The following is a 16,826-nucleotide window of genomic DNA, read 5'->3' as shown; positions in this document are numbered from 1 at the left end:
ATTTCAACAACATACCTCTCAACTGCAGCTCATCCCTCCTCTGCGGGGATAATGTCTCCTGTGCTCTGACACGTCACTCTGTGTACTCTCAGCCTCAGGATCTGACACTACAGCTACCATGCCTCTTGTAGCAGCCCTCACTCCAGGGCCTCTTCCATGTGCAGTGTCCCCCTCTCTCTTGGGTTCACTATAGTGGCATGGAGTTCTCCCCCTCATCCAGGGCACACATTCCTTGCCCTGGCTCAGTCACCACGCTCAGACTTCCAGGCAATGCTGGGGTAGCCTGGGAGCTTCCACCCCAGGTCCCCAGCTACAACTCTCCTCTCCTGTGTCTTCTCTCTCTTTCTGACACTTTAAAGATCGTGCCTTTAAATGAAAAAGTCAGTCTTCATTGCACGACTATGTGCAAGTGCAACAGGGACATTTTTTTGGGTTTACAAAGTCAAACAATAACACTTCGACCCTGTCTGTCTGGGGTCTCTCAATGACGAATTGTCTGTAGCATGTTTGGAGGAGGTATTGTGGCCCCGGTACCAAATTGTGTACCGGGGCCACCACACTACGCAGTCAAGATACTTGTTTGGTGGAATTCAGACCAGTTGAGGGTTTTATTATTATATTGTGTGGACCACTCTATCTATACCACACTACAACTCTATACCACTCTATTTCCTACTTTAATTCTATTTAATTCTATTTCCTACTTTAATTCTATTACTAATTAATTACCATAAAGAGGAACAAAATAAACCAATTTTACCAAAAGTATAATATGACTTAGACTTACAAACACTACACTTTAAAGATCGTGCCTTTAAATGAAAAAGTCAGTCTTCATTGCACGACTATGTGCAACAGGGACATTTTTTTGGGTTTACAAAGTCAAACAATAACACTTCGACCCTGTCTGTCTGGGGTCTCTCAATGACGAATTGTCTGTAGCATGTTTGGAGGAGGTATTGTGGCCCCGGTATCAAATTGGGTACCGGGGCCACCCCACTATGCAGTCCAGATACTTGTTTGGTGGAATTCCGACACGTGGAGGGTTTTTTAATTATATTGTGGCCTCGGTACCAAATTGTGTACCGGGGCCACCACACTACGCAGTCAAGATAGATAGATGCGTATTGCGTATCATAGATAAAGTACATTCAGTGGTGTGGGGCAAATTGAAAAATATTCCAAATGCACTGACATTATCAAAAACAAGAGGTTGTCACACGCTAAAACTCCAACATGTATATGATGGAGAGGATGGAGGAGCAGCCGTATGTGTAGTGTAATGCAGATCTGTTGAAGGTTTTTTATATATTTTATTGTGGTGCCCAGTGCCCACTCCTCTACGCAGTCCAGATACATTTATTGGTGCGAATCATAAAAGTTCAGGGTTTTTAATATATATTGTGGTGACCCACTCCTCTACGCAGTCCAGGTACATTTATTGGTGCGATTCATAAAAGTTCAGGGTTTTTAAGATATCTTGTGGTGACCCACTCCTATACGCAGTCCAGGTACATTTATTGGTGCGATTCATAAAAGTTCAGGGTTTTTAATAGATATTGTGGTGACCCACTCCTCTACGCAGTCCAGGTACATTTATTGGTGCGAATCATAAAAGTTCAGGGTTTTTAATATATCTTGTGGTGACCCACTCCTCTACGCAGTCCAGGTACATTTATTGGTGCGAATCATAAAAGTTCAGGGTTTTTAAGATATTGTGGTGACCCACTCCTCTACGCAGTCCAGGTACAATTATTGGTGCGAATCATAAAAGTTCAGGGTTTTTAAGATATTGTGGTGACCCACTCCTCTACGCAGTCCAGGTACAATTATTGGTGCGAATCATAAAAGTTCAGGGTTTTTAAGATATTGTGGTGACCCACTCCTCTACGCAGTCCAGGTACAATTATTGGTGCGAATCATAAAAGTTCAGGGTTTTTAAGATATTGTGGTGACCCACTCCTCTACGCAGTCCAGGTACAATTATTGGTGCGAATCATAAAAGTTCAGGGTTTTTAAGATATTGTGGTGACCCACTCCTCTACGCAGTCCAGGTACAATTATTGGTGCGAATCAGAAAAGTTCAGGGTTTTTAAGATATTGTGGTGACCCACTCCTCTACGCAGTCCAGGTACATTTATTGGTGCGAATCATAAAAGTTCAGGGTTTTTAAGATATTGTGGTGACCCACTCCTCTACGCAGTCCAGGTACATTTATTGGTGCGATTCATAAAAGTTCAGGGTTTTTAATAGATATTGTGGTGACCCACTCCTCTACGCAGTCCAGAAAGATACCTTGTTGCAACGTTTTGGTCTAATAACTATATTGTGAGGTGTTCAGAATACACTGTAAATTAGTGGAAATGCTTGTTATTGAATGTTATTGAGGTTAATAATAGCCTAGGAGTGAAAATAAGCCCAAAAACTTGATTTTTAAACTTTTTATGTTTTTTTCAAAAAAAATCCGAATCCAATACCTTAAATCCGAACCGAGACCTTTCGTCAAGTGTTTTGCGAGACAAATCCGAACCTCAAAAATAACGAAAATCCGGATCCAAAACACAAAACACGAGACCTCAAAAGTCGCCGGTGCACATCCCTACTTCCTTCCTTAGATACAGGAACACTATGTCAGACACCAAACCATTGTTGTCTTCTGTTTTAGTCTTTTTTTTTTTTTCCTTTTTCCTTTTCACCCTTTATTTATATATTGACATTGGGACATCTCCATTCACCTACACTGACTTAGCACTGTTCCAAGAAAAACATTTTTTTCCACTTACCATTAAATTCTTATCTTGGTGGCTAGTATGATCAGTGCTGTAGGTCCTATCCATTTGGTTTCTTTTATCTATCTTTTTATGTTTGCACTTCCTTCTCATATCTTCTTCTCCTGACTTTGCTAATTGATAAACTGAGCCTCCTTCCTGTAGCAGGGTTGTCTAAACCCTAGGGGTGGAGTCAGAAGGAGGAGTTAAGTTCAGTTTCTTCATGTTGTATTGCCTCCTAGTCGTGATGGAACAGACCTCCCAGCCACTACAGGCCTCCAAGAAAATTATGTTGATTATCAAACAATTTTTTTGATAAACTTGTCATTCTAAACATTCTATAGATACGGCCTTCCTGATCCCCAGTTGAAAAGAGAGTATGACATGCGTGTAAGCCTGAGGATGGCCTCTGTGCAGTATGTCCACACCCAGCGCTTCCAGTCCGAGGTTGTGGCCTTCATCCAGCACTTTACTCAGCTGCAAGATGTCCTTGGCCGGCAGAGGGCAGCTATTCAGGGGCAAACTGTAAGTGGGGGAAATACCTGAACCTTTTCTGTCATTTCTAGCAGTCATTATATAATGGAGGCAGTGGCTCTGAGCTTCTATTTATTTTATTTTCTCTTTGTTAAGGTTAGAAACCAGGCTCAGCGGGCCTCCCGTATCCTCCTGGACATCGAAGCCGGAGCCCCTGTGCTCCTAATACCGGAGAGCTCTAGATCTAACAACTTGCTTGTGGCCAACCTTGGGAAACTAAAAGTCAAGAACCGCTTTCTGTTTTCAGGAGCCCCTGGGACATTCTGTTTAAAAGACAAGGTACGGCATCATTTAATTACTTGCAATGGTTTACATGATCCGGTAGCATTTTAAATCCCCTTTATCAGTGCTGGACAATTAACTTTAATTTAATAGATCAATACCCAGTTTGCATTTAACACGGAATACTTTCATTGAGAAACCGCTGCGTCCTCAGTCCTGAAATTTCATCGAATAGGAGTCCCACAATTTCTTTGTAGGCTGAGTGGGATTCGCCTTCTTTACTGGAGCATGTAACATCCCTGCAATCAGGGAGATATAGATCTCATGACTGGAGGGGGGTGTTTCTTATCTTAACCCAGCTAGTTTGGAGAGACCACTGACCGCCAAGGTAAAGGAAGCTAGTAAAAAGTGAATAGTGTGAATAATGAGACACAAAGGGGACAGAATCCGGCACACAAAAAGGCAAAAGAGACCCCCACAGACTCAAAGAGGAAAGAAAAGAAAACACAAAGTGCCCCCCCCCTGCTGCCCTCTCTTTATGACAGAGTGATAAATAGACGGCATCAGAGGTACAGATGGGGAAAACATGGATGGGCCAAAGGCTTAGCTTTTATGTAACTCATTTGGCTGGTATTATCAAATGTTCTCTGCTTGTTGGTATATGTGTAACACCTCTTCTCACTGGTACTTAACCATGTGACTACATAGCAGTGAAAAGTGAGTATCTTAACTGGCTGTTATATAATAATATGGACACCTACTGGCTGCAATATAATAATGTGGGCATCTATACTTGCTGGCATACAGTTATTTGGGATCTTTTACTGGCAGGTACATAATCATATGAGTATTCTGCTGGTTGGTATATAATGATGTGGGTACCTTTGCTGCCTAGTATGTAATGATGAGGTGGCCTCCTTTGGATGGTTTACAATCGTGCAGGCTCCTCAGGCTGGTTTATTGTCATATGGTCTCTTGCTGGTTTATTGTTGGGTGGTCTCTTCTGGTTGGTTGGTCGTGTGGTGGGCTCCTCTGGTTGGTTGGTTGGTTGTGTGGTGGGCTCCTCTGGTTGGTTGGTTGGTTGGTCGTGTGGTGGGCTCCTCTGGTTGGTTGGTCATCAGGTGGGCTCCTCTTGCGGGTTGGCCGTCAGGTGGGCTCCTCTTGTGGGTTGGCCGTCAGGTGGGCTCCTCTTGCGGGTTGGCCGTCAGGTGGGCTCCTCTTGCGGGTTGGCCGTCAGGTGGGCTCCTCTTGCGGGTTGGCCGTCAGGTGGGCTCCTCTTGCGGGTTGGCCGTCAGGAGGGCTCCTCTGGCTGGTTGGCCGTCAGGTGGGCTCCTCTTGCGGGTTGGCCGTCAGGTGGGCTCCTCTTGCGGGTTGGCCGTCAGGTGGGCTCCTCTGGCTGGTTGGCCGTCAGGTGGGCTCCTCTTGCGGGTTGGCCGTCAGGTGGGCTCCTCTTGCGGGTTGGCCGTCAGGAGGGCTCCTCTGGCTGGTTGGCCGTCAGGTGGGCTCCTCTGGCGGGTTGCTCGTCAGGTGGGCTTTTGCATGCCAGGCAAATACTGTATGCTCTGGCAGGATGTGCACACATACCAGCCAGCTCTGTTTTACATTGCAATGTAGATTTCGGTTAGGCCATGCCCCCTTCACAACTCTAAGTTAGTTTTTGCATTTTACATTTTTACCCCTGCAGCACTAAATAGCTGGATTTGCTCCTAAGTCTAACTCGGTCCCAATATGTTCAATATCGTGAAAGAACACTTAATATTATATCTGTCCCTCCATACTGGAGAAGTTGGACAGCACAACTATAAATCAGTTGTCAGTTGAGCACAATGTAAGAAGTGTTCTATAAGATGAACACATGAGGATGTGTACGCTTTTTATATATTATGCTCACATACTGTATCTTAGGTGATGTAAGATTAAACATCCTATGGCAATCGCTAAGACCAGGACCAAATTTATAATATGAGGAAATGTGAGATGATAGTCAGGTCTCGCCAAATTTCACCAACAGTTCGGAGCTATGGCCATTTATCAGATTAAAGTTCCCCTCCTGCACCACCCTTGAACTGGCCAACCAACAAAAACTGATTAGCTTGCTCTATCCTTGTCTGGTGGCGCAGTACTAAGCGTAGTCTCGCAAGGCTAAGAGCTCCACAGTAGAGTATGTGAGTGACAGTCCGGCAGTGAATCAGAGTTCAGTTGATTTATTCTAATTCTCAAGCAGACTGTCTCACTAGCGCCTCCACCTTGCCTGGGCATGCAGTACCTGTGGACAGGCATGACATATAAGGGGTACCCGGGGCAGCTGGGTTCTCCCTGTAGACTGTTCATCAGGGTGTATATTCTAGTCCCCATGGGGACCGCATTTTGATGAGACCTGGTCTGTGGTCCATTGCTGTTAGCAAGTCCAGTTTTTCCCCTTTCAAACTCAGTTGGGCAAATATGGCCTTGACAAGTCTTAAAGTAAGGTCGGATTTCAGTATCTTACAATGAACTCGGGTTGATGATGGCAGGCGCTCACTGTGTTCAGCCACAACACAAGCAGTATCTCCGCTGTAAATCTTCCAATGTTGGCGCATCATGTTACAGATGTAATGGTGGAGGGTTTTGGCAGACTGAGAAATTATGCCTGATTTTAAATATTTAAGGTTTGTCATTTTGTATTTGTTCTGAAGGACTTGATTTTACATGGGTCTTCATACAAGGATCCGGTTTTATTAAAGGTATAATATTTCCTTGAAGGGTTCTAGTTTTGAGTGTCTGTCTAAAGCTTATGGAATTCTGTTGGATCGTACATGGCAGATTAGTAGCTTCACTTGTGCTAAACGTCTAAAGCAAATCTATTCATTTTCTCCCTATTTATACCACCAACCTCTCTTACCGCATGGCTTTTTATCTTACAAATTGTATTGCTGATCCACACAATTCCATAATTGCCGACTGCGGTGTTTTTCCAACATCAATTGTTCCATTTGTTAACTACGTTCCCCATAGGATAGCTTTGTATGTATATGCACCTCTGTTTTACTGATGAGTGATTTGTTTACATTTGGGATCATCTCTTTTATGCAATTGAGGAGATGAGATGAAAAATCCCTTTGTCAAAGCTGCATGATGCGATTACAGGGCAGCCACACGGTTTAGAGTTTTAATTATTTAAATACCAAAGAGGTTTATTAACAAGAGCGAATTAAACAAAGCAAGTGCGATGATACGGTGAAATGATATAAAAATGTCAAAGTGAGAAACGTCATCTTAGCGGGAATGTACATAAAGAACTAAACCTGTGGGCGCTGTCAACTGGACAGGACAAGCGATCAGCAAACTGGAAAAGGTGTCTATAAAGTAGAAACTGCAGATGAAAGGCGATGTAACAACACCTGCCAGTCATCTGACAATCCTATGGACTCTCCCTGTGTGAGCTTTCAGTAAGGTAACGTTGAATCATAGGCCATGAGAAGAGTGAGGGCGATTGCTTTGTTAGTAGTTCGTGTAATAGTGTCTGAACCTTGTGTGGGATATTCAGGGGTATATTTGCTAAGTGGGCGATTTATGGTGCTTTGCCGTCATTTTTTAAAAATGACAGTACCTTAACGACACCCTCCCCAAATTTCACGAGACATTTACTCCTTGGTACAGACTTCATGGTTCTCCTGTTCCAGGCACCGTGTGAACACATACTCCCGACGGTCCCCTTTTTAGATATCAGCCCCCTCTCTCCCTGTGCCTCTCCCTCCCCTTTTTCTCCCTGTCCTCCTTCTATCTCCTTATCCTTTACAATTCTATTGGAAAACACGCTTTGGTGTATCTAACCTTCTTGAAGAGATATATTGTAGAACCAATTTTACCCTATAGTGTTTTATTCATCGGAAATGTTCTGCATCATTGTTTATTGAACAAAGTGTGAAAATAAAGGGGTTAAAAAAAAATGACGGCAAGGCGCAGAGAAACGGCAGTTCGTCGGAACCACCGCTTAGCAAGTATACCACTTAGATCAAGTAGGCAAGTTTTAGAGACTGGGGAATGGATGCGTTTGCTAGGTAATTAATAAATATATTTGTTACCAGCAACCAAGGATTTCACAGGCGAACCAAATGACGCGATGTGTACAAGCCATTTTCAGTTTACCTCCGCTAAGTACAGCATTCAGTGGGGTGGGCTGCCTCCAATCAGCCGTGCCACAACATTCAGTGGGGTGGGCTGCCTCCAATCAGCCGTGCCACAACATTCAGTCGGGTGGGCTGCCTCCAATCAGCCGTGCCACAGCCAAGTGGTTTTCCTGTTTTTGCAAATTCAAAGAGCGCGCTGTATTCTCTGTGCTTAATATTCAATTCTGTGTCCTGCATGGGTTTTTGATGCTGAGTTTTGAAGTTATTGCATGTTTATAAAGTGGTAAGTAAAGTTGACCAAGTATGACGTATAATTGGACGTTCTGAAGTCATTCTAGAAATATTATTTACAAAAACATGTATTATATAGTAATTATTGTCCTAACGCAAGTTTACAGAAAATAGTAATTTTAATCTAAAACATAATGGTATTAGATGTACCAGTCTGAATCAGAATCTGTAATGTAGTAATTTAAACTACTCTTAAATGTCTTTTTTTTTTTTTTTTTTTTTTTTTTTTTTTAATAAAATTATCTTTCATTTTCCACTAATTCCAGCCTTCCCCTTCCTTATTTCTGATGGTCTTTGTGTTGTGTGGTGTTTAGCTATATTTTTGTAATTTTTTTTTTTTAATTGGGTGTTTGTCTCTTACTTTTAACCAGAGTTTAGGTCAATCTTCATCACCCATTGTTACCCCAGAGCACAAACTCAGTGGTAGGAGGAGTGACGTCAAGACAACTGTGGATTGTGATTCTGTGGAAGGATTAGTTATGGGGTCAACCTTAAAATCTAGAAAAGAAACAAAAGATTCTAATGTAACGGACTGTCCCGGTAGTCCTGGTAAGCGATATCTGATGATAATGTCTATATTGTGATTATTTTTTTTTACCGGTCTTTTAATATTGACCAGCTGTTCACTACTTCTTCTTTCATCAGTATGTTGGATACTACTCTCAGTGACTCTTCTTATTCTATATTCCGTGTAACTTGATATCTTTTTAAGGTTAAATACTTAAGTAGAATTATAGTATGACCATATTCAGAGGAATGGTTGTATTGAAGATACTATGCACAGCATCTTATTACAGTTGGTTCACCTGCTCAGCATCAAAGTCTCCCAGGAAATTGTATTTACTTATTGGCATCTATGCTAACAGAGCATGCTGGGACTTGTAGTTTCCCTACTTATTGACTAAGCATGGTCGCAGAAGATGAATCTGACAAAACAAAATGCATAATAAGCAAAATGTACACAGGATTGTGTATTGTGATTGTGTATAAAGTTCACACATATATATATATATATATATATATATATATATATATATATATATATATATATCATAGTATTCTTATTATAATATATGTATCATCATCACCATTTATTTATATAGCGTCACTGTATAATATATACATTATGGTAATTAATTAATTACTATGATGTCATGTAAAATAAATATCATAATTTAGTAGTGATGTCATGTCAAACGGTTTTCATGTCAATATTCAGTATAAGCAACACTGTAATAACTAGAGTATTATAAGAAATACCATGCCATGCTCGTAGAGATATTTAGTGTCACAGTGTTACATAGTTCACTGGGTTCATAGTTTACACACACAGATGACAGTCGTAAATGTGTAAACTTCTGTAAACAGCGTCTGTAGTAATTGTGAGTAGTGACCTCATCACTTTAGTACAGATTGTGCCTTATGTGTAATCGCACCGCCCCTACTGAAGATTATTAGGATATTACAAGTGCTCTTATATAAAGAGCACTCCTCGTGCAGAACTCATCTGACTTGATGGCATATTATGACATCCATTTGTTTATTCGCTAGAGATTGATTGCATTTGGTTATTTTATGTAATAACAATGGTAAACTTAGTGCGACTGGGGTGTTAGAATAAAACGCTGCTGTTTAAAGAAATTAAATAACCCAACAACCTATGTATGTGTGTATGTATGTGTGTATATATATATATATATATATATATCTCTAATATATAAATGTCTAGTGGCGTCTGTCTGTGTGTGTGTTAAAAAAAAAAAAAAAACAAGTTGCAGCGCCACCTGCTGGGCAGAGTTATACACTGACCTACTAAATTCTTAGTGTGTGTGGGAAAAAATATTCAAAAAGGGCTGAAATTTGGTAGGGCTCAAACTCATTTTCGTGAGGTAATTTTACCTCATGAACACATGTGTAGAGGCGTGCGTTAGTGTGTGTGTGGAAAAAACTATTTTCTCAGAAAGGGCTCATCCAATTGACCTGAAATTTGGTATACTGACATTATTTGACAAAAAAATTAGAATAGTCAAGTCAGTTAACTTCCATCATCCCCCCTTCCCCCCGTGGGAGGGGTAATAAAGGCTAAATTTACGAGTTGAGGGGTCAAACTCATTTTCGTGAGGTAATTTCACCTCATGAACACACATTAAAAAGGGCGCTTGCGTCGGGAAGTAACGATCTTCCCCTGAGGAGGCCTGGGCTAGGTCCAAATGCATGACCAGAACCTTTTTAAGACCTCAAGTATCTTGATTTGACTAGAATGCATGAGTATCATGCACGGGTTAACGTGTGTGTGTATGTATATATATATATATATATATATGTATGTATGTATATATATATTAATATATATATATATATATATATATATATATATATATATATATATATATATATATATATGTATGTATGTGTATATATATATATATATATATATATATATATATATATATATATATATATATATATATATATATATATATATATATATGAGAGAGACTGTTGGGTTATGTATTTTCTTTAAACATCAGTGTTTTATTCTAACATCCCAGTATATATGTATATTCTATATAATATAGTTATTTATCTGTTTGTAGATGAACACATCTGCCTATTGGACTGCATTGTGGTGGACCTCCAGGACATGGACATCTTTGCTGCAGAGAGACATCCCAGAGATATTGCCGAATGTTTGGAGAAATGCCGGAGCGACCTCTCCTTTCCTTCATACTATGTCAGACAGATGGGCGGGAGTCTCCTAACAGAACAATGCAGACTGAAACTGCAACTAGAGAGGAATTTGGACAAGTAAGTTGTAGACCGTGGTAGAGGCCACTTTAGTGCCGATCACTGTTGGTTACATCAGGTCACTACAGTTTTCACCCATTCTTACTTTAAATATTTCTGAAGTTCCTTCCGGTTAGATGGGGACCATTGTTGAACAGAATATTTCAAATCATTCCACAGATTCTATGGGATTGAGTCTGAGCCACTCCAGGTCAATGAATTTGTTTTGCATTTAATCCATTTCAATGCAAGGCTTCTCAGTACATCAAACTTGCTATGTGCAGGGACATCTCTTCTTTTGTAGTTTTTCAGTTTCCTGTTTAGACGGTTTTTGGCTTTGGTTGAAATTTATTTGTAGGTCCATATGGTTCAGTTCCATCTTGACACTTCTTTCGTGTTACTCATTGCTATGTGAAAAATGAGCTCCGTAGCTGGAGAAGGGGGATAAGTAGGGTAAGAGCAGCCGTTTCTGATCTAGTGTTCTGCGTTTTGTGGGTGGTGTGAGACTATGTCCTGTATTGGCTTCAGGGAAACAGATTTATTAGTAAGTAAAAAAAATCCTGTTGTTCAGTGTTATTGGCCGTTTTTAGTTTCCTTGAAACAGTTTACAAACAGGAAGTGTGCAATGCATAGAAAAAAAGAATAAACAAGCGTGTTTATGGTGTATGCATATGCTGTGTAGCTCCATTCAGGTGTCATTGCGCATGCGCGGGACAGGTGCCACTGAGTATGGGCCAATCTGACTGTGCTTGGTCCAATGCCAATACAGGAGACAGTAACCGCATCCACCAACCTGCCAATATGGTGTGTGTTAGCTCTATAAGATTTTGTGGTTCTCCAAGAAATCTGTCTCTGTAATGCAAAAAAAGCATTTTTGTTTTGTTTTACCCACAGAGAAATAAACCACTTTGTCCCCGATATGTCCATACACGGCAGTTTATCTTCCGTTCACTGCTCTCTGGATCTGAGTAAATATAAATTAATCAGAGGCCTGCTGGAGAATAATCTGGGAGAACCTGTTGAAGATTTTATGCGACCGTATGACTTGCAAGATCCACGGATTCATGTAAGACAAGAGTCTGTCTGGTGCAGGAGGTCTTCAGAAATATGTAGCACATGCTTAGCACTTCTGAATATTTTTTCATACAGTGTGTTACTGAGCTTAAGTAGTTAGCATCACTTGAGCTAAATAAAAAGTGTTTATCTTGGGATTATTCTGTCCAGCATCGAATCAGACCTGTTCCCTTCCCCAATGCTGCCATATCTGAAAAGGTGTACAAAATGTGGATCATCTCTTTGTAAGATATAGGTACAGTATCCCGATGCTTGGGATACCAACACCGAGTATACCTACAAAATAAACACGAACACTTCAATAACAATATAATTAAAATGTACAATTCCCTTTACAGCGACGACGGAGATTACCGAGAGTACTGGTACGCGACTGCTGGTAATTCAGAAGATGCTGGCGCTTGATTTTGACGTGACTTAAGTTCCCGCCGTTTGGCGCACCCGAACCCTAACATACCTATTTAAATAGATGTCGCCGTCTTCGATGACGTCAAAATCAAGAGCCGGCATCCAGCATATTCGGGTTTAGGAGCGGTCACATATTAGTACTTTCGGTAATCTCCGTCGTCGCTGTAAAGGTAATTGTACATTTTAATTATATTGTTATTGAAGTGTTAGTGTTGTTTTTGTAGGTATACTTGATGTCGGTATACCAAGCATTGGGATACCGATTACCACCACTTTGTAATAGAGAACAGAGGTGTAAAAAAAAGCCTAAAAACTCCTAGGCCTCATTGAACGTCTTGCAATCTGCTTTTCAGAAATGCCCCGTAAAGATTCAACACAGACTCATAACAAATGTAAAATTAATAATGTAAATTGAAACTGCTCTAAGCTTTATTTTGTAGTTTGAGCTTTTTGACCAATCGTTGATACATCTAGTCCTTTCAGCATTGTATAGGGCAGGGTTTCCCAAACCCAGTCCTCAGGGCTCCCTAACAGTGCAGGTTTTCCATATCTCCTTGCTGGAGCACAGGCGTATTCATTACTGACTGACACATTGTAACAGATCCACAGGTGGTCCTAATTATGTCACATGGGATCCAGAAAACCTGCACTGTTAGGGAGCCTTGAGGACTGGGTTTGGGAAACCCTGGTATAGGGCCATTGTTAGTGTGCTAAATAAATTGTGTATTATTATTATTATTCATTTTTATTTATAAGGCGCCACAAGGTGTCCGTAGCGCCGTACAGGGACGAACAAATTTACAATACAATGGGAGACGGCACAGTACAGTAAACAGTAAGCACAGTAACTCAATAAGCTCAATGCACAGCTAGAGAGGGAGGATCCGCAAACGACGGGGCCCAAGAAGGAGGGCGCGGAAGACAGGGAGACCCCCAGGGGGGGGGGGAAGGGAGCAAGAGTGGACGTGGGGTGGAGGACCCTCGAGGAGGAGGGCTAAGTAGCTGGAGAGCAGAGTTAGAAGTGGTGGAAACAGGCGGAGAGATGACCCTGCTCAGAGGAGCGTACAATCTAATGGTTGGGGTGGACAGACAGAAAGACGCAGGGGAGAGAGGGAGAGTAGGGGCACGGAGGCAGAAGATAAGGTAGGAAGTTAAGTGGGAGACAGAAAGGCTTTAAGAAAAAGGTGAGTTTTTAGGGCCCGTTTGAAACTGGACAGATTAGGGGAAGTTCTGATGGAGGGAGTTGTACATTTGTCAAATGTGTACATTTGACTATGAGTAGAAGGCTTTCTTATGTGAAACCGCAGGTAAGGTGGAGGTGTTGACCATAGCAGCCAATCAGATTCTAGCTAGCACTTGTCTAGTAAATGATAGGTAGAATCTGATTGGTTACATTTCCACCTTTCCTTTTTAGATAGGAGAATCTAAACATTATCGTGGCTGCAGTACACAGCCTACAAGAGGCCCAGCAACTGTTGTCTAAATGTTTTGGTTGTTCTGACGTTCCCCACCAGCCATATATTACCTTGTTTTTCATGCCAAATGTAAGTGGAGAGGTCTACGTCAGCGTGTCTTTCCTTGCTGATATGGTGAATGTCAGTCTGGCCCCGTATTATTTGTTTGCCTGTACTTGTATATTACCAATTGCAATGGTAGTATTATTTACATAAGACTTGACATAAATGAAATGTAGGGATTTGGAGAAGATTGGGATTATATGTGAACATTTGCACTCTGATCTGGGAATTAAATTTGTAAGAACCAGAAGTTATCAGACTGGTCTTAGTGAGCTTTGCTGCTGACCAATCAGCCGGTTTCCATATAGTTGCAAGTTTGTTTGTATTCCATCTTATTTGCAGACGGTTTTAAGTGGAGAGGTGTACACAGGCGTGTCTTTCCTTATCGATATGGTCAACGTCAGCCTGGAGCTTCTTGAAGACAGAGGAAAAGACGGAGTGAGCCATTCATTGGCACGGTGAGAACAGGACAATGATGTATTTTATTGTCTTGGGTAAAATTTGTTTGAAAATATTGATTTGATAGAGGAATATAATTGTATTACAAAATCTTATCAGATTGCAGATAGAAAATATTGAATATGGGTATCTCATTACACCAAAACTTGTTGTATTTGTTCGTCAGTAGTTTACCAAATTAAATATGCTGAAATAAGTCATTATTTGTGATAATGTAGGTGATATCAGGATATTGTTTTATAGTTGTATTGTAATACCAAAATAGCCTTAACTAGACCTCATGCACAGAGCAGTTTTCTGTGTTTGGTTTCCATTTCCCACGAATGTGTATCCAGAAAACCAAGGATGTTATTTGCAGAATGAATGTGTGTCCATCATCTCCTGTCCACGGTGAGGCCGTTTTGTGGGCTGATCTAAAAGCATAAGAAATTCAATCCATGAATTTACTAGCAGCCAGTGACCTCCTTAATGCATAAAGTGATATCACTGGTTTGTAGTACATTAATATACTCCTATCATCATCATCACCATTTATTTATATAGCGCCACTGATTCCACAGCGCTGTACAGAGAACTCATTCACATCAGTCCCTGCCCCATTGGAGCTTACAGTCTAAATCTCCTAACATACACACAGACAGAGAGAGACTAGGGTCAATTTCAATAGCAGCCAATTAACCTACTAGTATGTTTTTGGAGTGTGGGAGGAAACCGGAGCACCCGGAGGAAACCCACGCAAACACGGGGAGGACATACAAACTCCACACAGATAAGGCCATGGTCAGGAGTTGACCCCAGCGCTGTGAGGCAGAAGTGCTAACCACTGAGCCACCGTGCTGCCCTACTCCTATCTCAGTGATGTCACCAGTGAATTGTTAGACTGCATCCTATTGATCATTGGTTCAGCAGACAAATTGGCTGCCCTCAGTGTGTGCAGGCAATAAGCATTAACCAAAATAATATTTTGCTCATTCCCTTAAAATAGGTTGAATTATTCAAATAAAGTAGCAAATTCAAGTCTTTACGCAAAAGAACTTTGGATAATATTTTATAGTTGTTATTAGGTATTATATTAAGCTTAGTCAGTTTAGAAGAATGTATGTTGTGCTGATCAACCTTTTTTTAATTTATAGGTTTGACTTTAAAAAGTCTAAGCTGCTTTTTGAGAGCTTTTCGAACCAGACTACATCCATTAACCTGGTCTCCCATTCTATGATGGCCTTTGACACTCGTTTCGCTGGACACAAGCCAACCGTTGCCCACAAACCCAATGTTTTCAACTGCATCTTGCAACCATCAAAGAACAACAGCAACCCCGGCTCACTACAGATTGAGCTACATCACCGGTAAGCAACCTCTAATTGTGTATAGCCACTAAAGACGTTCTCAAACAAATATCTATTTTTTTTGTTATATTTACTATGTGTTGGGGATTTTTGTTAAAGAAAAGAGCTGCTTATTTCAACAACAGCTGCTGGAAGTGAAGACACCTTTTATATTATCCTAGTATCCTGTAACTGAGCTTTGTCGTTTGCATTGTACACAATAATCGGGTATGGCCCTCGTCTTTGGCATACTTTTATCCATGTTGTACATTCCATTGAAGTCTTGACATATGTTCCGATCTGGCCATTGAACCGATCAAGCAATACCTGCCAGGCTTTTGCATTCTATCCAGCTTTCAGAGCTGGTCCAAGTCTAGGAATTTTGCCTATTAGTTAGTCGCTGTCTCACGAAGATTAGGAATTCTACACAATTATCATCAACGTCTGCCAACATCTTCAAATCGTAGCCATTTGTGAGAATATGTGAACAATAGGCATCCCAGCTCTGAGCCTATCCCATGATAGAGTTTCTGTTGAAATTTTAAGAACTTAAGGTCTAGGCATTCTTTGAAAATCTCAGAGCCTGTCCATTGTAGTTAGTTACCCAGCTCTTATAGTGTTCCCAAACCTGGACAACCTATCCAAATATCATGGACTGTCCTTTGTAGGCATTTACTTTACCCTACTCAGCTTTTTCAGGCCTAGACAATCGTCCCAAATCATTGTGGCTTTCAGGTCTGAGCTTCCTAACTAAATCTCAGAACCTTTATCTAACTCTCAGGTTCTGCCCAAACTTGAACATTCTACCCAAATGTTGGAGCCTATGAGTTTTTGTTGTCTATCCTGCTCTTTGAGGGTTGCCCTGATCCAGGTTATCTATTCAAATATTAGAACTTCTGGTTGTCATGTTTTGCAGGTCCACAAAGGACACTTCCTGCTTCACAGTTGTCCTGAACAACCTGCGAGTGTTTTTAATATTTGACTGGTTGGTGCTAGTGCAAAAGTTTCTTCAAACACCAAGTGAAGCAAAAAAATTAAATCCTGGCCACCGCTCTCTAGAAGAAAGAAGCAGTATTTCTTCACCCGTGGTTCCTAAAACTGTGAAATCTGGTGTTGTAACCAAGAGGTCTTCTATACAGATCACTCCCGAAAAGCAACTGGAAGTTAAGATCAATGTGACCGGTGAGTATTTGTTAAACATTCACTTCAAATAAATCCTTCAAATAAGTCAGAGGCTCTTTAAACACTGATACCCCCCGGTATGACTAAGCTCAGCAAAGCTTTCTGGAACAGCTTCCTTTACTTCAACTAACAGGGGGTCCTGTGAGAACA

The 16,826-nt window shown here is 41.0% G+C and overlaps 1 protein-coding gene across 3 annotated transcripts in view; it reads left to right on the top strand.

Annotated features, from left to right (window-relative positions):
* Positions 1-16,826, top strand: part of VPS13D (vacuolar protein sorting 13 homolog D) — a 169,742-nt gene that overhangs the window by 40,452 nt on the left and 112,464 nt on the right. For all 3 annotated transcript variants that reach the window (XM_075189940.1, XM_075189941.1, XM_075189939.1), the window contains exons 24-31: positions 3,113-3,293; positions 3,399-3,581; positions 8,296-8,473; positions 10,522-10,732; positions 11,606-11,777; positions 14,053-14,168; positions 15,303-15,515; positions 16,411-16,676. In XM_075189940.1, the coding sequence (XP_075046041.1) occupies positions 3,113-3,293; positions 3,399-3,581; positions 8,296-8,473; positions 10,522-10,732; positions 11,606-11,777; positions 14,053-14,168; positions 15,303-15,515; positions 16,411-16,676 (1,520 nt within the window). The remainder of the gene's footprint in view (positions 1-3,112; positions 3,294-3,398; positions 3,582-8,295; positions 8,474-10,521; positions 10,733-11,605; positions 11,778-14,052; positions 14,169-15,302; positions 15,516-16,410; positions 16,677-16,826) is intronic.

The sequence above is a fragment of the Mixophyes fleayi genome, chromosome 11, assembly GCF_038048845.1.
Source record: "Mixophyes fleayi isolate aMixFle1 chromosome 11, aMixFle1.hap1, whole genome shotgun sequence".
NCBI lineage: Eukaryota > Metazoa > Chordata > Amphibia > Anura > Limnodynastidae > Mixophyes > Mixophyes fleayi.
Note: the sequence above shows the minus strand (reverse complement) of the source record. Positions and strands in the feature narration are given on the sequence as shown.